Here is a 26,414-nt window from a genome sequence, read left to right as displayed (position 1 = left end):
AAGAGCTATTTTCTTTAATTTTTTAAAATTATTTTTAAGGCTTAGAAAGCACACATGAAAAATAAGAAAATTTATATCATTCATAATTCAATCAGTTGATATTTGGATCTATATATGTATAAAATGTGTGTGTGGTTGATTTATAAAAACGGACTCCTATTTCCATACTCTTTTGTATTTGCATTTTTCACTCAGTATGACAAGGGTCTATTTTGTGCCCTCATTGCTTTTCAACATCATTCTACATAGCAACACATGAGATATGCTTATAAAGTACTTCAAACTCTGTCTGACCGTAATAAGCACTCAAATGTCATTTCTTCTTGTAGCATTGTCAGCCTCATCCTAAGAACTATTTTATTGTATGTATGTGCCAAAACTTATATTAGCGTTTTTCTCTTTGTGAATCTTTTTCTTTTGAAACATCTCAAATTAACAGAAAAACTGCAGGATCAGGACACTGAACTTTTTTCCCCCCGACACGGTGCCCATTAGCCCCAAATTCTCTAGAGTATAATTCCTATAAATGAGAACATTCTCCCATATAACCTCAATTCAACCATCAAAATCAGGAAATGAACATTAATACATTACTACATTCTAATCAAGTCTATTCAAATTATTCCAATTATCCCCAAAGTGTTCTTGATAGCAGAAAGTTCCAGCTCAGCGTCACGGATTGCATTCAATTGCGATGTCTCTTCGGTTTTCTTCCATCTGGAACACTTCCTCAGTCTTTCCTTGATTTTCCTGACCTTAACACTTCTGAGGGCTCTCGAGGGCAGTTATTCTGCAGAATGTTTTTCAGTTTGGGTTGGTCTCAGTGGTTCTTCCTGATTATACTCCGGTTTTGCTGCTTTGGCAGGAATTGCACAGTGATGATGCTGTATACTCATGGCACCCTATCAGGTGACATGTGGTTTTGATTTGACCCATACTGATGAGGTTAGGTGGCTTAAGGTGGTGTCTGTTAGCTCCTCCTCTGTAGAACTACGTTTTCAGCTTGTTCTCATCAGTGATATTTTGGGGCGGGGTATTGGGAGGATGTTGAGGGTCTGTAAATATCTTGTTCTTCATGTATTTCATTTATTTATTTGTATCAGTATGTAGTCATAGGTTCTCAATTTAATCAAAGAATTATAGTCTGTTACTTGTTTTGATGCCAAACTTCCCCCGATTCAGCCAGTAGGGGCCCATTCAGGTTGGTTTCTACGTCCTTTTGACATGTTCCCATCATTCTTCCTTGCATTTTGAGTTATCTTTTATTTTCTGAGCACTTCCGTACATTATGGTTCATCTTGGACTTTCTCTTCCTTAGCCCTGGAATCAGCTATCCTGGTTCCTTTTTGTGGAGAATGGTATCTACAGCCGAAATCTGCTTGCTAATGTGTGTTCACTGCTATTGCAGTATTGCTGTCCCCGAGCCCTTTCAGTGGGCGGAGCTAGGAAATGTACGTATGAATATTTATACACACATATATACATCTATATTTCAGTATCTTTATATATTGAAAACCATGAGTTCTCACCAATACCTCAAGTTTCAGTCCAACGCCATGGAGCTCATTCTAGATTTCTCCATTTCCATGTTTTCACCCCATTCATCTCTAACATTGAGAAACAAATGTGTGTCTCGTTATTTGACCAATGCCCCTGTATGTAGTAGGTATTCAGGACCCTACTGATGCATCCTTGCTCTTTACCTCCTCAAATGTTGGCCTGCGACAGTCCCTGCCCATCTGTGACTGCTGTCCCTCTGCATGAATACCCTTCTCATTTGGTTCAACTCACTGTGTTGCGCCCCCAGCAATACCACAGGGACCCTCATCCCTTGAAACCCCATAAGGTGCTTTCTCTGCCCCCGCAACCCTCACCTAGGCCAGAATGCCTTCTTTGCTTTACTTTAACTAATGGCTTTCGGACTAAACTCTTCAGAAAGGGGAAGGGAATGAACATTCTCTATATTTTGACTTTGAAGTTATTGTCATATTTTTCCTTACAAACATAATTTTTAATGATTCCTACCCTTCTGTTGGATGGTCCATTACCTCACATACATCTTGTTGTTCTTCTAAATAACACTTCCCTGCCGTCAACATCTATATTTTCTTCATTATGTTTGATGATATTTTTGCTTCTCAACTTAAGTACTTTTCTTTAGATGAATATTAATTAGCTAACAGGTTTATTATTATTGCTGATTTCACTTTTACTTAATTATAGAATCAACTGTCTGAAAAAGAGGCAGTTGGGAGTAGGATGGTTTTTCAGATAATTATGGTATAATTTGTAGAATCACTACTGCTTTCTCATAATAATCATCCTGAAATGAAGATTATTTAAAAACCTGTTGCACAGTAACCTTTCCCCGGTTTTTTAAGGTTGGGGTCCTGTGCTCAGGAAGTCCGAGTTTCTTAGCATGGCATAGAGAGCCCTTCATACTGGGCTTCGAACCACCTTTCCAGCCCGCCTTCCTGCCACTTCTCAATTCAGCACCCCATGCTGTTCCTGCACCCCGTTTTTTGTCCTTCCCAAAAATACCACATTCTTGCATATTTCTGTGATACTGTTGGATTACCCAACAGGTAGGTTAAGCACATGCTTGGAAAAACAACCAGGCACAGGTCCCAAACAATGAGGGGAGAAAAAGAGTATTTGCTGTTCCACAAGCGGCAGATTTGCTCTCATCAAAGACATTAGAACTTTGTTGAATCTATAATTTGAAATACATGTGAGAGAGTTACCTTGGCCTTTTCTGCGATGAAAGCTTCTCAAGGTTTTTTCAGAACTTCCTCTGTGCCTGTGGTCTTGCTGGGTCTGTGAACTCTGCTCCCTGCCCCTAACTGAATTACATGATATCCCATCCCACAGCATTTGGCTGAACGTCTATCATATTACATAGCAAATGATGTAATAGTTACTTTTTGTAATAGTCTCTCCTAAGTGGACTATGAAGTCCATGAGGAAAATGAGAAATTCCTATCAAGTTATCCTTTTCCTGTGTCTAACACAGTAACTAGCGCAAAGTAGAGAGTCATTAAATATTGTCAAACTGAATCTTTCATTGTCCTGTCTGTGGATGCAGATGATGGTGGCCCTTGTAGGAGTGACTAAATGTTCTCTCTTAAACTACAGGAGACCAGATTCTCTAGCATCTATTAGGACAGAATTTGACATGTCCAAGAAGTTCAGTTTTGTTAGTTCATCAGACTGTTCAGGGAATAGGCAGTGCTCGGAAATCAGCAGTCTGAGAAAGCCAGAAGATATTGATGCCACAAGCAATTCTTCTGGTGGTTTTTCCTTCTCGCTTGCCCAGTGTTCTAACCATCAGGATACATCTTAAGATTTTCTAGATTTATTCTTATATATACATGTTCATTCAATTGCATTGGTTCTTTAAAAAGCAAAGAACCTTTCCAGTTAGGTCTGGAACAGAGGTGCGAACACCTTCTGATCTGTTCACTAGAGGTGGTTTAAGGTGGGAAAGTTGTAGAACTCCTGTTGTTGGATGGAGTCCACGTGGCCACTAGCTTTTGTGCTGCATAAGCATCATTTATCTCTGGGCTACAGAGTCCTAGCGTGGCTTAACCTGCTTCTGTCCTAGAATTTCAGTTCTGCCTGAGATATAGAAAGAGTCCAGAGATCCTCATCTGAGTGTGGAACCTTCTGAGTGCAATGTCTTCCAACAGCAACAGTTCCCAGATGCCATTTAGTACATGGAAGCTGGTTTATTGTGGTTATTGTTACATGTTTAGAATAAAAAAAGAAAAACCACAATTTAGTGATCTTTTTTTCTTCCAGAAAGCTAAAGCTATTGTCTTTAAAGAACTATCCTTTTTTTCTGAGACTGCCCTTCACTTTTTGATTGCTAAAAAATCCTCTTGCCCTTTCTGTAATGGAATGACGGTGATAAGAAGTTGTGCACCCTTATTATCTGAAAACCTTAAGGCAGGATACATTTCAGAATTTAGGTTCTTTTTGGATTTTGTACAGGTAATAAAATGCATGTATGGTATATTATATAACAGCCCCCCCCCCAAAAAATAGCCCAGCCAGGACTGAATTGACACCCCATAATCAGTTTCAGTAATATTTCTTCAGTGAAATGGAAGAATATTTATACTAAGTTAGACAGAAAATGTCTGTGGATAGCCTCACATTCGTTCAGGTCAGGCTTTACTGCCAAGATGGGCTCAGGTCAGTTCACATTTTGCTGCCAAATGAATTACAGGCATGAAGAAAAAAGGGCCATCTGATTTCCAATTGTTTAGATTTTGAAATTGTGGATAAGGGGTCATGGATTTATAGTTGCCTTTTAAAGTTTCTTACTTTGCAAAATAAATTTGGCTACCCTTTGTAGGACCCCAAGAAGTTTTTGAAATTTCACTGGTCCGCAAAATCCAAGAGCATAGAAAGACATGCCCTTGAAAGCTATTGAAATGAGGATAGCTTGACTTTTATACTCATCCCTATCTAGTGATAATGTCATCTTTGAATGCTGGAGGATTCCTCAAATATACTTCTAATCAAAGTAAGTTGAAATTAAGTTTGTCTTGTAGCAATTTTAGGAGATGAGCAGAAGAGAAGTTTGTAGCAGAAAACCACCCATGATTCCCTGTGATAGCGTGGGATTCTCTGATAGGAATTGGTCATAGCCTGAAAGATCCTATTGAATGCATCTGTTTGGCCAAATAGATACGTGAACTTTAGACCCTGGAGATAGGTTTGTGTTGGGGAAGGGTAACAACAAATAGCTATGTGAACTTGGGTTAACTGATGAATTTTTGGCATTTGTGGTTTATGTTCCTACCCATCAGACGGGGCTAACAATTTCCATCTTGCAAGTTTAAAATGAGTCCACAGCCTTGTGGACAGCCTTGAAAGCACTTTGACAGTAAAGACCAATTTAATGTGTAAAATTGGTATTTTGAGGAGTAATTCTATAACTGCAATATATTACCCTTCATACCACATGTTCATTGTGTATCACTGTCCAATCTGGCTTCCGGATGGAAAGGTGATTGACCTCTTTACTCTATATGATCTTTAAAGGTTCTCTTTTCTAGCATTCTAATAGGATATATTCTAATGGGATATATTATCTAGGTAAGAACTCTGAAAGTAGTAGAATGAAAGCAACACAGCTACTTTCATTGTTATCCTACCAAATCTGTTTCTTGTGTGGACTTGGTAAAACAGGTATTATACCCAGCTGTGCTGTCATTTGGCTCCTGCATGCTTACAAAGAGCGTTTCTCTGTTAACCAAGGTGCCAGTTATTGAGTTATTGCCCTTCAGCTTCAAATTCACCCTTTTTGCCAGAGCCCTTTCAATATTTGTTTCCTGCACACCTGGCATTGAAGTTTTGTTAGTAGAGGGTACCGGGAAGGCACATCAGGAGCAGAGGGGTTTGCTTCCTGGTTCCTGTGTTCTGGCTTGCAGACTGTTCCTACAGCTCTGGCATGTTCTTTAGTGCTTGATTTCATCACCCAATGGTCAGGAGCTTTTCCTGGTGCCCCCTTAGGTAGTTTTATAGCAGACTGCTGCTGATAGGACACTTTCAGGAGGGTGTATTTGGGGCATGTTCCAGAGGGTGAGTCTCAGAAAGTTCTAAGGATGGGTTTCCAGTCAATTCCAGAAGATGGTCACCACAGCATCTTCTCTACCCTTCAGTGAGCCACAGCTCTGCTGTCTCCAAATAAGGTCTGGATCTCCGCCTGGGTGCGTGGCATTCCTTTGAACACTGAGATGCTATACAGCAGCCCAGGGGACGGATCTCTTCCTTAGGTGCTCTGTCTCAGCTTTAGGGACAGTAGTTGTTTCTGATATCTACGATGCCTCTATTTTTTCTTTCTTTCTTTTTTTTTTTTTAACTTACCACTAGGCCATTGCTCATCACTCCAATTTTCTGTTATTCCAATCCTACCATAGTTAATTACTCCTATGTAAAACTCTCCCAGTTCGAATACCCGTTTGGTTTCTCTGCTGATTAGGCCTAGGCAGATACAAGCAGTTAAAGTCCCTAGGAGATACATGCATCCCTTCCAAGACGATTCTTAAGAGTTGATACCACTGTGCCTGCAGCTGAAAAAATTAAGACTGTGCATTTCAGTCTTCAGGGAAGTATCTTAAAATGCCATAAAGTTGAAATGTTCTTCCCATGAAGTCTTTGTGTACCTGTGCGGTTGTCTCTCCCTTCTCTCTCCATGTCCCCCGCCTTCACTCTTACCTGTTGTTACTCTTCTCCTCCCCGTCTCTCCCTTTTCGCCTGATTTGACTCTTTCTAATCTTGGCCTCACCTTTAATAAGCTATCACGTGACCTCCCTTGGTCTCAGTGTCTGTCTTGTTGAGGCAGAGATAATGAAAGATCGTAAGTTAATGAAATTAGGACATGAAGTGCTCTGTAATTGGTAGGGCATCATGCAAAAGTAAGGTGTGATAACTTGTATTTATTAAATAGTTTCCTCTTCCATGTGTTGAATTTTTAGGTTATATCCTATTTCAAAAGCTGTAAGGAGCTTTCAAGGGTACTTACAACCTGATGATACAGATATGTAAATACATACAATTATTAGATGAGGCAGAATGTGCTGGGTGCTAAAATTGGGGAACAAATAGGATTATGGGAGCCCTGACAATTATGATTTAATTTTGGCCTGAGGATTGGTGTTTTAGTTCCGCGGAGAGCCACCTAGTCTTGAAGGATCTAAAGCTGCCATTCGATAAATTTCTGTGATACCAATGGGCCTTGTGCTGGGCACTTTACATATATTATCATATTTAGTCTTTAAATTTATTCTTATCATCTTATTATTTCTTGGATTCATTTTTTAAATATTTGGCTCAAGGACAGATTTTTGTTTATCTGTTTTGTTTTGAACTGAAAACCCCTTCCACTTACATGTGAGTAGTCAGTGGCAGTGAAAGTCTTCACGATAGAAAATTTTACTTTTTTATTGCAGCATTTCAGGTATATTCTAATATTGTATCTCTCCCTGGATACCTGCATTGGAAAAATTGAACAAATGTTTTCATGTTAGAACAAGGATGGATAGAAAGATTCTCTATAACCTCTATATTGAAATAGGGAAATGATTTGTTTAAAAATTATTCCCTCTTGTTGGTCAGTAAATAGGGTGTCAGTGGGCGTAGTACATTCTCGGGGATGACACGGTTGGCTACGGGGAGAAATGCAACATGCCATTTAAATTAGAGATGGATGCTCTTTGAATACCCAGTGTTCTGTCAAATCACAGGAGGAGTGCATCTCCCAGTGGAAGATATTGCAAAGTGCAAGGGACTCTGAGTCCTTCCGAAAGCCCTTGTCTTCACTGATTGGCTTCTATGAGATGCCCACCGAAGAGAACTCATTGGGAGATCTGCATCCTCAGAGTCATTAGAAAGCCCTTCTCTGGTTTTGAATTCTTTGAGATGAATGAACTGTGCCTTCTTTCTTTGTCAGTTTGCAGACAGAATGGAAACTTCCTGTTTATTTGGCAGAGTATGTGAGCATAGCTTGTGCAGCCTTAAGAAATCACTCCTAACCGATCAGTGTTTTCTGAAGTCTGGTGTGCACGCCACCGGGGGTATGCAGATAACTGGCTGTACACAGAGCTGCGCTTTCAATTTGAGTAGTTCTGTTATTCTTTTTTAAATGCTATTAGAGGAAAAAAAAAAAAAAGCCTGGTGTCCCAAACCCAGGGTTTCATGAATACTATTGCTGAAGTCAAAACTAGAGCGGGTTACAACATCTTATCCTCACCAACTGAATGACTAGTGGTGTGCTCAGGTGTGCCTGGGAATGCGTGGCTACGATCTTTTTAGGGACAGAGTAAAACTTGATGCCCAGAAAATGCTAACTTTTAAATACCAAGTATTTAGAGTATATGTGATTGTGAATTGGAATCAGGCCTGTGCTCTTTTTTTTTGTCATGGTGGTAGGTTTTCTTTATTTTTTTTTTCCCTGTTTCTCTGTTGAACTAACATGGATCAGTGGATAAAATGGAATTTTGAAAGCGTGAAGGTGCCAGACTCTGAGGGAAATACTATTAGGCGGGCATGATTTTGATGAAGTCAATCGTGTATCTTCAGATATGAAGATCTCATTTAATAATTGCCTGAACCATCTGCTACTTGATGTCAAAGGACAAGTGCAAAGAAAACAACTCTCTTACCAATATGATGAAATTTGACATTTTTATTTTAGGAAGCACGATGAGAGTGAGCTTCTTTTTCTTTAGTAATTTATTCGACAGAGAGAGAGAGAGTACAAGCAAGGGGAGCTGCAGGCAGAGGGAGAGGGAGAAGCAGCCTCCCCGCTGAGCCAAGAGCTCAACTCAGGATTCAATCCCAGAACCCCGGGATCATGATCTGATTTGAAGGCAGAAACCTCACCAGCTGAGCCACCCAGGCGCCCCGAGAATGAGCTTTTTTCCTCACACGTCATGTTTGGACACACACGCCCTGACACGAGACCTTCCAATGTCACGTGTTATTTTGAGACCCACAGAGCATTGTACGCAACCTACCCCAGACGTTCCTCACAAGGTTAAGCAGAGTTACTATTATTATTCCAGAAATTCCGCTTCTAAGTATACACCCTAAAGAACTGAAAACAGGTAGTCAAAGAATTACATGTATATGTGCCTCTTCACAGCAGCACAAGAGCCAAAATGTGGAAACAGCTCAGATGTCCATCCGTACATGAATGAACAAACAAAACGCGGCATATGTTCCTATGATGCAGTATTTAGCCATGAGCATACATTGTGGGTAAACCTCTAAACCATCGCACTCAGTGAAAGAAGCTCGGCGCAAAGGATCTCGTTGTGTATGATTCCGTTTGTGTGAAACATCAAAATAGATAAATCCATACAGACCAAATACCTATTGGTGGTTGCCAGGGGCTGTGGGGAGAGGAGAACAGTGGGCAGCTGCTTAACAGATACTGACTTTTGGGGGTAGTAATGAAAACACTTGGGGGCAAGACAGAGGTAGCGATGGCCCAACATTAGGAATGCACTGGGTGTCGCTGAATTCTTTAGCTTAAAATTGTTAATTTTTGGGGCGCCTGGCCGGCTCAGTTGGTAGAGCATGTGACTCTTGATCTCGAGATCATAAGTTCAAGCCCCATGTTGGGCGCAGAGCTTACTTTAAAAAAAATTGTTAATTTTATGTGATGTGAATTTCACTTCCATTAAAAAAAAAAGGCCTGCCCTGAGGATAGGATGATGTGTTAAGTTGTGTGCAAGCAGTTCTGGTTTTAGGAGTTATGCATCTATTTTTATAGCTGCCTTCTGATTATTGTAAGTTGTAACAGTTTGCCATTTGCAGTAATAAGTAGAAAGTTTTCCTTTGAAGACAAGTGTGAATTTAAAAGGGCCGATTAAAAAAAAAAAAAGGTGTCACTGAGATAACAACAAATGACAGTAATTCACAGCTGTCTGAAGAATCAGAAACTTGAAGAAATGTTATATTCTATGTTTATGCCAATTAATTTTTATTGAGTGTCTACTGGGTCCAGGCTGTTGTTCATCGAAGGTGAAGAAGACCTGTTTTTTGCCTTGGATACTTTTAAGCTAGTAAAGGAGATAAGCTACATTGATAAATAATTCTAGGAAGAAGCTAAATGTGCCAAGTGCCAAAACTGAGAACAAACAGACCGAGATCCAAACCGGGTGACCAGTCCCATTGAAGAAAATGCTAGAATATACCAGGAGAACATGAACTGAGAAATTTGCCTTTGCCATTAGGAACAAGGAACAGAGGGAATTAACACATGCAACTGACGATGTATTCAGTATTCAGGTTTCATCTGCTGTGGCCCTCTGTGGCTCTCCCTCTCTCTCATTAACCTTGCCATCATCCTGGACTCCCTTCTCCCCAGCAATCTCACATTCAAAGGTAGCAGAGCAGAGGGCTCACATAGTCGACCCTGGAGCTAGACTGCATGCGGACGAATCCCAGTCCCAACATTTACTCACTGTATAATTTTGGTCGTGTCACTAGACTTTTCCGTGCCTTAGTTTCCTCTTCTGTAAAATGGAGATTTTTAAAAAAAAAAATACTTTTTGAGAGCAAGAACATGTTTGTGCACATGAGTGGGGCAGAGGAGGAAGCAGGTCCTGCTGAGCAAGGAGCCTGACATGGGGCTGGAACCCAGGACCCCAAGATCCTGACCTGAACCAGATGCTTAACGGACTGAGCCATGCAGGCGCCCCTGTACAATGGAGATATTAATAGTACCTACAGAATACAATCACGGTGAAGAGTAAGTCAGCTAAGTGAGTGAATGGGTAAAGCATTTAGAAGGCTAACAAACTTTGTTAGCCACTGTTGTCATCTCCCGTCCATTCCAGCTGCCCAAAATCTTTCTGAATCACACCCCACCTACCCCAACCCCCTCCCCCACTGCTGCTTTAGTTTAAGACTTGATGTTGTTACAATTGATTGTAGTGGTGCCTTAGCTAGTTTGGCCTCCCCCGCCCCACCCTTCCCTCTGTCTCACTTGACTGCCCGACACCTTCTTGCTTAGGCTTAGCACTCAGCTCTGGTGTGCCCTCTGCGAAACTTGCCCTCATTCCCTGGCTGAGCCCAGTTAAGGTTCTCTGCGTGCGTTCCTATGACCTTGAGCACGCCTCCCCTACAGGGCATGTCACAGTACCGTGACAGTACTTGATATTCCCTGGGCTGTGAGCACCTGCAGGGGTAGGGATCTGGGCTTATACTCAGGCTTGAACTTCCAGCTGAAATACAACACTTGTTACAAAGCAAATGCTTATTAATTGTTTGGGTGGATGAATGAATGGCCTCTGCCTCTGGAAAGCGAGTTCACAGTGTAGATTTTGCAAGCTGAGGTGAGCACACAGAAGGCTAAATAAGGGCAGTGTGTGTTAAGGCCCGCCAGAGTTCAGAAAAGGGCTTTTGGTGGGTGTCAGACAAATCAAATTAGGCTTCAAAAAGCTGAGTTGGAGGGGCGCCTGGGTTGCTCAGTTGGTTAAGCATCTGCCTTTGGCTCAGGTCATGATCCCAGGGTCCTGGGATCGAGCCCCAGGTCGGGCTCCCTGCTCAATGGGTAGTCTGCCTCTCTCCCTCTCTCTATCCTTCCCCTGCTCATGCTCCCTTTCTCTCTCTCTCTCTTTCAAATAAATAAGTAAAATCTTAAAAAAATTAAAAAAGCAGTAGAGCTTGATTTGGAACCTAAGAACACATAGAATTGGGGCTCTTGGCTGGCTCAGTGGGTGGACCATGTGTCTCTTGATCTTGGGGTTATGGGGTCAAGCCCCATGTTGGGTGTAGAGATTCCTTAAAATCTTGAAAAGAAATAAAAAGGAACAGCGGAACAGCCATAATTTGGGCGGGGGTGGGGGCAGTGTTTTATGAGTTGAATAGATAACAGAATAAAAAACCAAAAATCTGTAGCATCTCCCGACGACAGAAGAGAGCAGCCTGACAAGGGTGTGTGAGCAGGGGTGAGGCAAGGGACGGTACAAGCAGTTCCCAGCCTCACAACAGTGTGTGTTCTGAAGGTTTATTTACAGATTGTTTGTTTGCCTGACAGTGAAGTTTCTGGCCATGTATTTAACCTACTTAAGTAGCTGATCTGTCCCTTGGAAAGTACTCGCCTGAGCTCCAGGGGCTGGGAGCAGGGAGTCAGGAAAGGCCGCACGGGTTCTGGGCTGGAAGACAGGGAGTGGTAGAGAAAGTGGGGCTTTGCTATTCTTCTACAACCCTCTCTGCACACTTCTCTGTATCTCGGTTTCTCTTTTTCTACCTCTAGACATAGTTTCTCTAGGCCCTGAGCTTCCACCCGCCCCCCACCCCCCCCGCCACCGGACTTCCTTCATAGAGCACCCCATCCAAGTCTGCCAAACTCCAGAAGGTTCTCGCACCAGACTTTCCCCATTCCCTGAGGGCAACAGCTCTGTGCTATTTGAAGAAACTTGACTGAACTCATTCACACCAACGTGAGAATAACTGACAGCCACCTTATCCTAACTGTTCTCCCTATTATCATTTTAATAGGATTCTTTTGAGCTCAAAAGAACACGTACTTGCTAGAATTTCTGGCCAGAGTACACAGCAAACAATGGGAGGGAGAGAATAAGTAAAGGTCCAAACATTGTCGGAGGGAGAGAAAATTTGTTGGGAGACAGAGTTGGCACTAGAGGAGAAGATATTTTGGGACAGGGAAAGCCTTTGCTAATTTCCTTTTCTGCTCTAAACCCTCCTCTGTATATTTTTGGTATATTCCTCTCTGGAATCCACAGCAACTGTAAGCTGCATTAAAAAAAAAAAAATTATAGCTTCCGTGACAATTCTTGGCTAAAGAGATTTCATGTTTTCTGGTTGTGTGCAAATCTGGGACAACCCATAACAGGAAATAAGGTTAAATAAGTAAGGGAGAGCTGCGGTGGAGGGGACTTTGAGTGTGGAGTCTACAAGTACAACCACACATGGAAGGAGTCATAGATGGTTTTCGAATAGAGGATTGAGATGATCCAAGCAATATGGAGGGCATGATTCATTCTGAGTTTTGGATTAGTAATGACCAGGTGTCAAGTTCACTCTTGGTTCTTGTGAGTGGTCAGTACAGTATCCTATTTTTTGCTACCCCTTTTTTGTTGTTCTGGGATTTTCGTTAACTGTTAGTGTCTGAATCCATGCCTATCTGACTGTCCTGTGTGGGTTCTGAGCCGATCTTTCCTCTCTGATTCAGAATCCTAGAAACTAGACAACTCTTATGTTTCCGACTATCTCCTAGGGACCTATACACTGAGTTTCTGTGTCCCAGCAGCAAAATTCAAGGGCAGTGTTAGCGAAACACGGCTCCCTTTTATAAGACCGCATTACTTTCATTTACATACAAACCTCCAGCCTTCGTACCCCAGAACACTCTGCAAGATGGTGGCTAATCTGTATCAGTTAGCCCGTCCCAGCGGCGGGAACCTCTACCCACTCGACATGACCGTAAGCAACGCGACCCTAAGCGGACGCTACAGTTGGATTGCGAATATGCTCTTCCCTATGGGGAACTCCATTGTCTTTGATTCTTTTTATTACTCATCATGCTGATGTCCTTGATATCTCTACCCTGCCGGTTTGCATAAATGGGAAGGCCAGGAAATGGCATGAGAAAAGGATTTGAGGTCTTTCCTTCAGCCTAAATTATAATTCTCATATTGGAACAGAAGGTTTGTAGGTCTTTCATCCAAAAATATATATATTTTTTTCTCTATTTGGAAAGTTACAGGGGCTTGTTAGCATTGAGCCCTCCCGTGCCCCATTTGTGTATTTTACTCTTGACTGCCCACTGTGCCATTTGAGTGACTGGGTATTGGTGATGTGCAGTGGCTTGCTTGGTTGAATTTACTATTTTATTTTTTTGTTCCATCTCATGGAGCAGTTATTGGCAAAATTGGATTTTGTGGCTTACTTTTTCATCCTCACTGACTGCAATAATTGAAGAGGATCTAACAGTCCAAAGAAGATGCTTTTATCCCTTGCAATTAGCAGTCTGTAGAAATGATTGGTTTTCTGCGATGCTGCTTCATCTTTCAGTGTTCTGGTCTAGGGGGCGAACCAGTGAAAGGCGTTTCTTCAGCTTTCGGTTTTACCAGTCCTATCTTGCTGAGACAAAGGATGATTGGCATTTCCCTTCCTTACTGTAGCGAAGTGTCTGGTTGGCTCGGTTTATTTAGTTCAGCCGTCACTCGCGGAGTCAGTCACCCCATCACCCAGCTGTACACCTGTTCTGGGCACCCTGCTAGGCACACACAGGGTCAATCAAACAGACATCAAAAAGGAGCCGTCTAGGTATTTAGGTGTGCTGTTTGCAATTAGAGCCTCTCGTTGGTTTCTTACCATTCATAACTTAGTTCAGGAAGCCTAAGGCCCTCTCCCGGTTTCTTGTTTCATTATTACCCCCAAACAGCTTAGTCTTGGAGAAGAGAAAAAAACCTACCTCCACCAAACTTGATTTCACCAAAATTGCCTCCTACAGTTGGGCTCCTGTGTGACAGGCACTGAGATGGGTAGAATAAAAACTTTAAGGACGACCCAGAGGCAGCGCTCGGGAGTTTACAGTCTAGTTTCTAGTTTATGGAAACCGTTACAATGCAAAGTGACAGGACCTAGAATATTCAGTGTCATGGGTCTTTAGAAAACCTAGCAACGGAGGCTGCTGAGGGATATGAGGGGAGGTTTCATGGAAGGACATATGCTTGAACGCTTACTTCAGTGTGACTAGAAATTGGCTTGGTAGAGGAGGAGAGCAAGGGATTCCAAGCAGAGACAGTGTCCTGGGAAAACCTGCTGAGGCACGAGGGAGTGTGGCACGTTAGAGCTCCATGCCAAGAAGTGCCAACTGAGGCATAAAGGGGAGCTCTGAGGGTTGCCCCAGGAGGGTATTTCTGGCAAAGGTACAGGTCGATGATTCTGCAACTTTAATCAGGTATCATCCTACGTCTCCCATGACGCAGCCCTCTTTTCCTCCTCTTTTCCTTGTGAAGCATCTCCATGGGGGAGCTGAGGAGTCATATTTGCGGGGATTTTTCCCTCAAATAAATATTAATACAATACAGCGCTGACTAATGGCCACCAAATTAGGCGTCAGGGGACCTGGATTCTTGTTTTCCAGCTCTCTCAGCAGCTGTGTCACTTGAGCCAAGTCATTTAATAACTCGGTTTCCTCACGAAAATGGGAATTTTCAAATGGGACTATTAACACCTGCATTGCCTACCTCAGAGTCTGGGTGAAAAGGAAAATGAGACTCTTAAAAATTAAAAGGCACGGAACACTTTTGGATTTGGAACTCTGCTAGCTAAGGCTGTCTGTCACCTGACGCTTAAGACAAGTAAAATACTTCAGGGAGTATCTGGAGACGAAAATTAGGTTGAAAGCAAGTTGACAAATAGGAATATTCTTGCTTCCTCATTAACTAACTCCCTACATCGGCCCTTCTGTCTGTGGAATGTCGTTTTGCCTATTTCTGTGTTTCTTCACTCACATGATAACATTTCCTTCTTCCCCACGGTCTGCCATGTATATCTTCACCCATTTTAGATTCTCACAGTAGCTATTAAATATAATAGATTGAAGACAGACTGCTGGAGCGCCTGCCTGGCTGGCTCAGTCAGTTAAGTGTCTGACTCTTGATCTCGGCTCAGGTCAAGATCTCAGGGTCGTGAGATCGAGCCCCACATAGGCACCATGCTCAGTGCGGAGTCTGCTTGTCCCTCTCCCTCTGCTCCTCCCCATACTTTCTCTCTCTCTCTCTCTCTCTCAAATAAATAAATAAATAAAATCTTTTTTAAAAAAGACAGGCTAGTAAAATAGGAGCTGGTGTATTTCATAGTCAACCTTGAATAATTTATATCCATCAGGTAATTTGAATTACTCATGAATTACCCTCAATCATTTTTGTTGCCATATAGTGGAAGGACCTGCGCTTTGTTACACTTCAGGGATATATAAAAAGGTTGTGATTCATTCCGGCAGGAATGGGAAGTTATGAAACAGGACTTCTGTTCTGCCTTTTTTTTTTTTTTTTTTTGGCCATTTTTCCTAATCCAGTGACAGTACAGGTAGCGTTATTAGTAACAGGAAAGGGCCTCTCTTCCCCTTTGACCCCACCTATCCCACTAGACTGAATGGTAAGACTCCTGGAATCTGGACTAATGGGAACTTCTGCGCTGTGGGTATATGAGCCGTTGCTCCCAGTATTATAGGTACCCCTGACCAGCCCTTGTTTAGATCAATGGTTTTCCAAATGTGTCATCCAAGGACATTTCTGCATGACTGAAAACTCTCTAAAACACTTAAGTCCTGCTCTGAGCCATTTTACATACAGCAGAAGAAAGGAAAGTCCAGTAGGGCCATGGATGAGATGACACAATGAGGCTATTTTAAGTGGAATGTAAGTGAATTATTTATTCTAGATTAATATAGAGCCTGTCATCAAAATCACTAATAACCTGAGAGATTTACTGTATACTTACCAGGAGGTAGTTATTCTTTTCTTTTCTCTTCGCCTGGATAATCTCGTGCCTATGAACGTGTAAGTGAATTTGGATAAAATACCTATTCTAGTTCAAACTATAATATAAAATGATGATGGCTTTTTTTTTCCTGCCAGGCTTGGGGGAAATACTCTGGCAATTGTTCTGTTTCCCCCAAAAGTAAATGAAGAAATGGTCTGGTTTATTTTCTCTTTGTTTTAAAGTCTGGACCATTGATACATAGTTTAAAAACATTCTTCTGAGGACCTAGTGGATTAAATCATTTTTATGTCCCGTAAGTACTGCCCTTTTTTGACGAATTCTTGAGAAAAGTGTGGCCCATATCCAAAATCACATTCTCCTTTTTTTTCCCTGTATTTGAATTTTTTCCTTATAAGTTAATGGAAAGGAAAGTGGTCAGTTTTTGCACTCAATAAACAAGAAAGAAGGTGTAGACAGCTTTTATCTGGGACATTTTATGTCATTGAAAGAATATTTTCAAGTATTAACTGCTTTTTTGAAATTATTGGCAGAATCCTCTTAACCCACTTTAACATAAAATGGTTGGATAAGATGAAAAGATTTTTTTATTGTCTACATAAAAGAAAGCTCCATGGTTTTTGCATCATTGCATAAATGTAAGAGATTATGCATACATAAAAAGGATGAGACAAAGCTGAATGCTAAATGCCAACATCAACGAAAGCTTGTCTGAGTGTTTGACACTGAGCATAACGGGGTGTGTTTCCACAGGGAGAGAACACTCAATATTTACACCCCAGGACTTGTTTCTCTGGTAAAGCATCTTGTCCTAGATTCATCTCCCAGCTAACACTATTGCCCCCCCTTTCGAAACATCCCCCCTTCTTACACATGGATTTTTCTCCCTTAATCCTCGTGAGATGCTAAACCTTCTAGATCTGATGTCCTGCCCTTACTTTGTCTCCCATTTCTTTCTGTGGTCTTCATGAATTCCTTTTGTTGTATGCACCTTCAGGTGAATTCTCTTGGTTTACGGCAAGTAGTAAAACACAAGCACAGCTCCCCCACCCAAACCCCCTTACAGCTCTAACCACCCCCACAAAGATCACAGCTCCATAATTAAGCTATTCTGTTGGTATCCCTTTCTCATCAATTTTCTGGAATTTTTGAACGGGACCTTCAAACAACCGGCGTTGTTACATGATAATGCAGAGTCGCTGCCCAATGCAGATGGAGTTCACTTCACAGTTGATAGACTTTCCTTTTCAGGCTTGAGAGTAGCAAAAAGAAGGTACGCAGATTAGCATGTACTGTGAAGTCTGGGGTGGTGTGGTTTCTTTGGCCACTGTACCCTCAGGCTCTTGCTGGCCTTCGTGCCATCTCTCTGCTCACTTGGCCTCATAGGCAAAGAGTCCAAAGGGTTTTTCAAACAGTATGTGCTCAATGGTAGAAGGAATGCAGGGCCCGTGTAATGGAGGAACCTTTAAAAAAAACTGGAGGAGACTCAGAGTACCACAAGAGACATCACAGAAAAGAATGGAATTTGAGCTGGATCTAGAAGGATGAGTTGAGTTCAGAAAAGTGGAGAGGGAAAGAGATTTGATGTAGGAGGACCTCTGGAGCAAAGGGAGCCAAAGAACAAAACAAGCTTGTGAGCTAGAGAACGGGCAGTTGGTGGTAATGAGTTCTTAGTGCTGGGCGCTGTTGCTTGATTAATTCCTCGAGTGATCCACTCGTTCAACAAATGGGTTCTCATAGCTCATGGGATAAAATCCAAGCCTCTTCACTCACTCTGTAGACCTTAAAATCCACTCCCGTCAACACTACGTACCTATAGTACTTCCAGTAATATTGAAGACTTTCTTGATCCTTCCGACATGATGGACTCCTTTATATCTCTCTGTGTCTGCACAGACTGTGTCTTCTGGGGTCTGCCTGGGGAACGCCCCATTCTTCGACCTCAGTCGCAGCCCGATTTTTATTGCTCCTCTGTAGAATCCTAGACATATACTAGTAAATCTTCTGTGCCGTATTTTATGCTGTCAGGGTGCATGTCTGCTTCTCTCACTCAACTAAGAGCTTCCCGAGAGCAAGGGATTGTGTCTTGTTCACCTTTATATCCATATCACCTAGCAGACTTCCTACCAAATATGTAGCAAATTATTTTTTTAAAAGATGTTCTTTATTTATTTGACAGAAAGAGACCACAAGTAGGCAGAGAGGCAGGCAGAGGGAGAGGGGGAAGCAGGCTCCCCGGTCAGCGGGGGGCCCGATGCGGGGCTCGATCCCAGGACCCTGGGTTCATGACCTGAGCCGAAGGCAGAGGCTTAACCCACTGAGCCACCCAGGTGCCCCGCAAATTATTTTTTTTAAAGATGTTCTTTATTTGACAGAGAGAGAAAGCGCGCACAAGCAGGGGGAGCAGCAGAGGGAGAAGCAGGTTCCCCACGGAGCAGGGAGCCCTATACGGGGCTCGATCCCAGGACTGAGGGATCATGACCTGAGCTGAGGGCAGCCGCTTAACTGAGCCACCCAGGCACCCCCTTGAAGCAAATTCTTTTTTTTTTTTTAAAGATTTTATTTATTTGACAGAGAGAGATCACAAGTAGGCAGAGAGAGGCAGGCAGAGAGAGAGAGAGGAGGAAGCAGACTCCCTGCCGAGCAGAGAGCCTGATGCGAGACTCGATCCCAGGACCCTGAGATCATGACCTGAGCTGAAGGCAGAGGCTTAACCCACTGAGCCACCCAGGTGCCCCCTGCAAATTCTTAACAAATACTTGTTTAATAAAATATTTATTGGACATTTAATTTACATCACGTGTAGTTGCATTTTAAGAGAGCTCATCCAGAAGCAAGGCAAAGAATAGACTGAACATGGGAGGGGCAGAGAGTCCAGCCCATATGTATTTCTGGAAGTAGCTCATTTGTTAAACACAAACACTAGGACTTAGACACCTGTAAAATCGATCGAGAATAAAGGACAGCGCTTAATGACTGGCTGCTAGAGGCACGAGAGAAGAAAGAGTTGCAGGTAATGAAGATTTAAGGTAATATGACCGATAACAGAGCAGTGACCCTTGAAAAAAAATGAGACTACTTTCAGGTAAACATGTTTTTTTCCTACGTCAGATCTCCTGATGCTAGTTATTTGTCTCATCCCACCTCTGCTCTAAAGATGAACATTTTGTTCCTGTTCAATTAACTGGAACTAAGCTCAAGATTCATGTGGTTCTGATCTCCATATCGGATCCGTGCTGAAGATAAGAAATAGAAATAGTTCAACCAGGCTGGCTACGATTTGCTACCAAGGGAAAGTGTTCCGTGCATAGGTTTTTGAATATGTAAAGGCTGTTTGCTGCTTTTGGGAGCTACAACCAAAGTGTAATACCAGGCAAAGGCACTGGGGTGCGCTACTAGGTAGCAGAGCCTAGCCGTGCATCACCGCTCTCAACTTTAAAACTCCAGAGAATTTGATGAGAGAGGGATCCACAAGAACATGACAAATGATGAGAGTTCAAACCTTAAGAGAAAAATGGGCTTATTGGTAAGAGACCTTTCTTTTCTTTTATTTACTGCTGTTGCTTATTCATTGAAATAGCAAGCCTGTTGTTTTCATATGTGCCTGGGAAGCGGTGTACAAAAATCAATTTTATATGTGCTGTAGAATTCAGAAGACATATTGGTAACCATGTAAAAATCATAGGAAGCATGGATAAGGCTTGATTTAAAAATGAAAATCACTGAGGAAACTCTGCTGTATTTCAGGGTGTGGTATAGATGTGTGTCTATGTCTCTCTATATAGCTTAAATGTAATACAGGGTAAGAAATAGATATATTTTTAAAAAGTTAAAATAAAGAATAGTGACTTGTGTAGAGATGCATAATTTCACTCAGCTGCCAGAAGGTGGCACCCCAGATTCTTCTTAAATACACAAAGAAAAGGAATAATATTAATAGGAATATAAAATAAGCTGTATTTAAAGATACTTTCCTGCATTTTTAAGGGAAAAGATAACATAATTGATATTTGCGTGGTGACGCTTAATGCTAAAACATGGCAAATATTAATTCAATCCATTGTAGCTTTTTATGGTTCAAAAATAATAATTTTTATGTGGATAGCATTTTTAAAAGTAGATTTTGAAATAGTATTGCCATTATAGGGATGCTGTTTTGAATTCATCGTTCTAAAAAAGATATAAAAGACTTGCTGCCTACCTTTGGCATAAGGGTCCTTAGACTGAGGATCACATGTTGGGTAAGGTCTCTGTCAAGGTCTTGCAAAAGATACTATTAGCCTATGACTCTGATTTCGTTGTGACTTTAACGATGCAATGGGGCTTGTGGGATGACCCAGAAAAGAGCCCGAACTGCTGATTTTGGAGCAAAAGTTAGATAAGGGTGATGCCTAGTAATGGTCACTTTCCGTAAGCTATTAGCAACGTAAATGTCATACATGTTAAATATATTAAATTAGGGCTCAGAGCTCCTCCAGCACCTGCCAGCTTACTTTAATTTTCTCACCAAGTTAACTGGTGACGGCATCACCGCTGTGCTCGCTCCGGTAGCAGTCTCTCGTTTGAAAGCTGCCTTCCCCAGGCAGTGGCAGAAGTCTGTCTGTCTGTCGTCGTCTTTTAGATCAGCCCAAAGGGGCGAGATACATGGCAAAAGTTCGCCAAAACAAAATCTCCTACTTAGGAGACGGTGCGTCTATTTGTATGTTTTTATTAATTACAAGCAGTATGAGAATAAGAAAACTGGTAGTAAATGAACCTAGGAGAACATTAGCCATCTGTTCCCTGAAAGCTTGTAATGTGTGTCATTTGCTTTCAGGTTTTTATGGCAAAATAGTCTCTCAGCAAAGAATTGAACTTTAGGCTGCAAAGATGAGAAAATGACAAAGCATTCCAAGGCCGCGTATATATTTACTGGAAAAGTGTTTCCTTCTGTACAAATTTGGCTAGCTTAGTCTTTCAGATCAACTGCCAATAGATGTTGTACTTCGTGTCAGTCTTTATTCCAGACTTTCTGAAACATTAAGAGAGCTTCTAAAAACAAATGGAATCTTATGGCTTTCTTGTTAAGTTTTTTACAGTTAATTTACATGCTTAAAAATTGTTCTGTGTGGTATTAGCTGTTCAGGATTTAGAAACATGTATTATTAATTTACAGCTAAAATATCTGCAGAGCATGCTTTGAAAAATCCGAACTAAATACAGTAAAGCCACCATTAACCAGATTTTTTTTTTTTTTTTTTTTTTTTTTGCACTCCACTTTCAGGAGACGGAGGCAATTGTCTTTAAAACAAGCCGATTTCAAGGATATATTCAAAAAATCAACTCCAGGGTATGTCCAAGGGTCTGCATTTTCCTCTGCCTTTTTGTCAGTGAGAATTTATTTTCGTCAGTAAAGACCCTGAGATACTAGAAGACGTTTAGTCATCAAGGAAACTTTCGATAATGTCTAGGTTACTGTGTTTATTAAGCTGAGAAAATGATAAATTATTCCTTTACAGAAATACCATACATCCATCCTTATATTGTGCTTTGCATTTTACAGTGGGCTTTCTCAAGCACAAGTTCAGTTGGTTTTCAGAATACTGCCATGCATCGGGCAAAGAAAGGGGGCATCTGTTTTACAGATAAGGGAAGATGACACAGGAAGCCATAAAGCTAGTTAGTGGGAGAGCGGCAGCCAGACCACAGGTGCCTACCTCTGACATCTTCCCCATCCTTCCTCGTCGGAAAAGTTGGAGACAAGTTTCTTTTCTTTTTTTTTAACTTCTACGTGGTATTGAACAATCTCTGTTATGTATACTGCCTTTGTTTCCTAATTGTTGGGATTTCACAATTCCCCACTTCGCAGGTGTCTCCGTTGGTCTGCCTTTGTTCCTCTCTGTCAGCCAGCTGCAGACCTCGCTATCAGACTCTCCCAGACCTGGAAGGATCTAGAGTGTGGGAGGGCAAGATAATGGCCCTGGACAGTGCAGGATGACGACGAGTGGTGGGCAGCCGACGCTGAGATGTTGAGGAAGGATGAGAGAGAGAACAGTCTCGCCACAGCTGGGGCTATCTTGTGCGGGGGTTAGCCACCTTGACTTTAAAGCAGTGTTTCTCCAAGTTTAGTAGACCAGGCCTGAAAATCAACTGGAGTACTTGGTTAAAATTCAGGGTCCTAGGTCCCACGCCCAGACTTCTGCCTTTGAAATAGCCACCCCAGATGCGTCTTAGGAATACTAAAGTTGGAGACTGTCTGCCTTCAAGGTATAGGACTTTTCTCTTGGCGTAGGTATCAGAGTGTAAAAAAAAGAGCCAGTTTTCCCTCAGCGTCTGTGTTTCACGTCCAAGTATATGTGGGGGCCGGAGTCAGGCGAGGGTGAGGAGTGACGGATATTGCTGGGCCGGATTGCCGGCTCTGCATCTGAGGCATTACCCCAGTAGCCCTTGTGCATTTTGGTGTCTGTGAAGTAGTTTGAAAAGACTTGGGTCCGTTTTAGACTTGAAGATGGTAAAGGGCCAAAGGATTTCTGTCAAAGAGTGAAAAATAATGAAGTTTTTATATTTGAAGGGTTGGTCCATTCTTGTTGTTTTAAATTGAAGTTAATTATTTTTTTAAGATTTTATTTATTTGTCAGAGAAAGAGAATGAGCATAAGCTGGGGGAGCAGCAGGCAGAGGGAGAAGCAGGCTCCCCGCCGAACAAGGAGCCTGATATGAGACTCGATCCCAGGACCCCAGGATCATGCCCTGCGCTGAAGACAGATGCTTAACTAAGCCACCCAGGGGCCCCTGAAGTTAATTTTTAAAAATTGGCCAATAAACTAGGCTTATCCAGCGTTCTGGAATAGTCAAGGCTTTTCAGTAGCAATATATTTATGCTTACCATTCATGTTCCATATGTGAATACACCGTCTGTCTGATTAGATTACTAGAGATTTGTGACCAGGGAACATGTGTTCTTCTGTATACATGTAACATCTAGCAAAGTCCTAAGTTCTTAGTACTCACTGATGATTGAACTAATTCATGCACTTCTTCTTTATAGGCTTTGGGCCAGGCATAGTGAGTTGATTGATTTTGGTATTTGTGAAGTTCAAGGAGTCAATCTTGCACGGTCAGCAATGGCTAATACAGGAAGGAGTCCTCAGTGGAAACAAACGCATTTTAGTGGACAGATATGAAAACATGGTCCTGATTCATTTGCTAATGCTCGTTTCCTGTTTAGAGTATCAGTTTAAGCTCAGTCTTGCTGCCTCTTCTCCCTTTTTGGAATATAAGTTATGTTGCTCTGTGCTTTACAGATCGACATCTCAAAAACTGGTAATTCTGGAAATCCCCAAACATAAATATTTTCATTTACTGACTGAACAGCATCATAGGAATTTAAATAACATGTCCAGACCTGGGGGTAGAAGACTCATAAAAATGCTCAACAGTGACTGTGACTTAGATGAAGCTGAATAAGGAATGAATGAATAAATACATGCTAGCAAGTGGGAAGATAATATTTCCCTTAAATGTTATGTAACTTCAGAATTCCATGAGAAGTAACTAATTATTTAAAACATATATTTGATTTTGAAGACATGAAGTGGTTCTGAACTAACTGATTGAAGTAGACAGACTTAGAAAGGCAGTCATGAGACCCAAATTTAAATTGCATCTAGCTTAAGGGGGAGCTGCCTGGCTCGGTATGAAGAGCACTGACTCTTGATCTTGGGGTCCTGAGTTCAAGTCCCACATTGGGTATAGAGGTTACTTAAATAAAGAAACTTAAATAAATACATAAATAGAAACTTCATCTAGCTTAAATCTAGGGACACCCTAGAAAATGAAGTATGGTTCTTACTTCCTCGTATCAAAACTGCATTTATTTTAGTAAGTAGTAGAACATGAGATAAAGGAAAAGAAATTATTGCCCCCCACTGGACAACCATTGCATCCAAGTAAGGAAGTCAGACATAACTTTAAAACAGGGGAAAGGGAGAGAGAAGATCTTAGGCAGGATCCATGCCCAATGAAGAGCTTTATGCCAGGCTCGCTCTCACGACCCTGAGATCTAATGACCTGAGCTGAAATCAAGAGTTGGACGCCTAGCCAACTGAGCCACCCAGGCGCCCCAAGGCATAACAATTTTAAATTGCACTATTTGGCCGGCTTCTGTCATTTAGACTTACCAGCATGTGTTTGTTATCTTTCAGTGTGTTTCTATACCCCCCTTTCTTTCCCTAAGAATAAAATCTTTCTAAGTTAAGAGCACCTAGAAGAATTATAAATGAGAAAATGAGAAGGATTTCAAAATAAGAAAATAGAGGGGCACCTGGGTGGCTCAGTGGGTTAAAGCCTCTGCCTTCTGCTCAGGTCGTGATCTCAGGGTCCTGGGATCGAGCCCCGCATCGGGCTCTCTGCTCAGCGGGGAGCCTGCTTCCTCCTCTCTCTCTCTGCCTGCCTCTCTGCCTACTTGTGATCTCTGTCTGTCAAATAAGTAAATAAAATCTTTTTAAAAAATAAGAAAATAGAGATATTGAACTGGTTGCTAAATCTCTTGGATGCCACCATAGGAGGCAACTCTTGTGACTATAAAACTACACACCCTTAGGAAAACTGTTGAGCCCCATGTCATGGCAACAGGTCATAGGGTTCAAGTTTGAAGTTGAGTCTCCTCTGGAGTTGAAGTAATTTTCTCATTCATATCTGGTTACAGCCTTTTATTTTAGTTAACAATAGTTTCTATAGCTGTATATATAGGAAATTTGAAATTGTAATAGTCAGGCCTGGGAAATGCCAAAAATAAAATTAAACCAATTAAATATAAAGGGCCCTTTTTCGTGGAAATTTTAAGTAGAGTTGTATGATCTTAGGGAGTCATTAGAATTAGCTTTCCATGGAAGTGTTTACTTCTAGATCTCATTTTAGCTATAACATCTATTTTATAGATATGAATGTCCTCATAACTCTTTGGATAAAAGGAAATAAATATCATTTTTTAAAAATATTTTATTTATTTATTTGACAAGAGATTGAGAGATATCACAAGTAGGCAGAGAAGCAGGCAGAGAGAGAGGGAGAAGTAGGGTCTCCGCTGAGCAGAGAGCCCGATGTGGGGCTCCATCCCAGGACCCTGAGATCATGACCTGAGCTGGAGGCAGCTGCTTAACTGACTGAGCCAGTCAGGCACCCCATAAATATCATTTTTGAAGTAGTAGCATTGTTTCATTAATTTTAATCAGAATGTTGAGGAAAATTCATATATTATTCTAAAGGTTTTTCCATAATTCAGAGTTTTATAATAGCATACTCATTTCTGAAATAATGCAGAATATAACAAATGTTGCCTTTCCTTAATTGACATGCCTTTTGAGATTGGGTATATAATGTGGTTATTATTGAAAAGTTTTTCAATTGTCATAGATAAGCATTATTAGAAATTATTTACTCTTATTAAAATAGTTCAGGATTTACAAAAATTACGATTATCAGAGAAAGACAACTATCATATGATTTCCCTGATATGAGGAAGTGGAGATGCAACGTGGGGGTTTGGGGGGTAGGAAAAGAAAAAATGAAAAAAGATGGGATCAGGAGGGAGACAAACCGTAAAAGACTCAATCTCACAAAACAGGCTGAGGGTTGCTGGGGGTAAGGGGGTCAGGAGAGGTTGGTGGGGTTATGGACACTGGGGAGGGTGTGTGCTATGGTGAGTGCTGTGAAATGTGTAAACCTGGCAATTCACAGACCTGTACCTTTGGGGATAAAAATACATTATATGTTTATAAAAAATTTAAAAAGTTAATAAAAAAATTACGATTATAATATTACTTATTACATTGTTTTCATGCATTTCCTATAGTTTTGCTTCTATATGTGATGCCAAAAGAAGAGAAAGTAGTGAAACTATTTAAAAAGCTTTATATGAATGTGTTTTTTAGCAGGAGGGCCATATTCTTTTTGTTTGTTTGAAGATTTTATTTTTAAGTCATCTCACACACAACATGGGGCTCGAACTCACAACCCCAAGATCAAGAGTTGCATGCTACACCACCTGAGCCAGCCAGATGCCCCAGGAGAGCCATATTCTTAACTTTTCTTTCAGTAACACTATAGATTAAAAAAAAATTAAGTCAGCTCTACACCCAACGTGGGGCCTGAGCTCATGGCTCTGAGATCGAGAGTCACGTGCTCCACTGACTGAGCCAGCTGGGCCCCCCAACACTGTACATTTCTAATGGCTTTTTTTTTTTGACAAGTTTGCAGGTTTAATGTACAAACACATCAGGAAAATCTAATGATGGTTTGGCTGTTTTGTTTACCCGTGGTAATTTAAGGAGATACTTAGGAATTTGCTGAAAAACAACTAAACAGATACATTATCATTATTTGAGACAAGAGCAAGGATTTTTCATTAGAGCAGTCCACCATCACTATAAGTGATGT

General features: G+C 41.4%; 1 protein-coding gene across 1 annotated transcript in view; it reads left to right on the top strand.

Moving 5' to 3' along the window:
• Positions 1-19,484: 19,484 nt before the first annotated feature.
• Positions 19,485-26,414, top strand: part of LOC111157210 (kelch like family member 13) — an 81,306-nt gene continuing 74,376 nt past the window's right edge. Inside the window, exons 1-2 of the mRNA XM_022518507.1 lie at positions 19,485-19,525; positions 21,263-21,328. Of these exons, the coding sequence (XP_022374215.1) occupies positions 19,485-19,525; positions 21,263-21,328 (107 nt within the window). The remainder of the gene's footprint in view (positions 19,526-21,262; positions 21,329-26,414) is intronic.

Source organism: Enhydra lutris, unplaced genomic scaffold (genome assembly GCF_002288905.1).
Source record: "Enhydra lutris kenyoni isolate GAN:26980312 unplaced genomic scaffold, ASM228890v2 scaffoldscaffold53, whole genome shotgun sequence".
In the NCBI taxonomy this organism is placed as follows: Eukaryota; Metazoa; Chordata; class Mammalia; order Carnivora; family Mustelidae; genus Enhydra; species Enhydra lutris.
The sequence above is the reverse complement of the archived record's forward strand: the minus strand, read 5'-3'. Positions and strand labels throughout refer to the sequence as shown.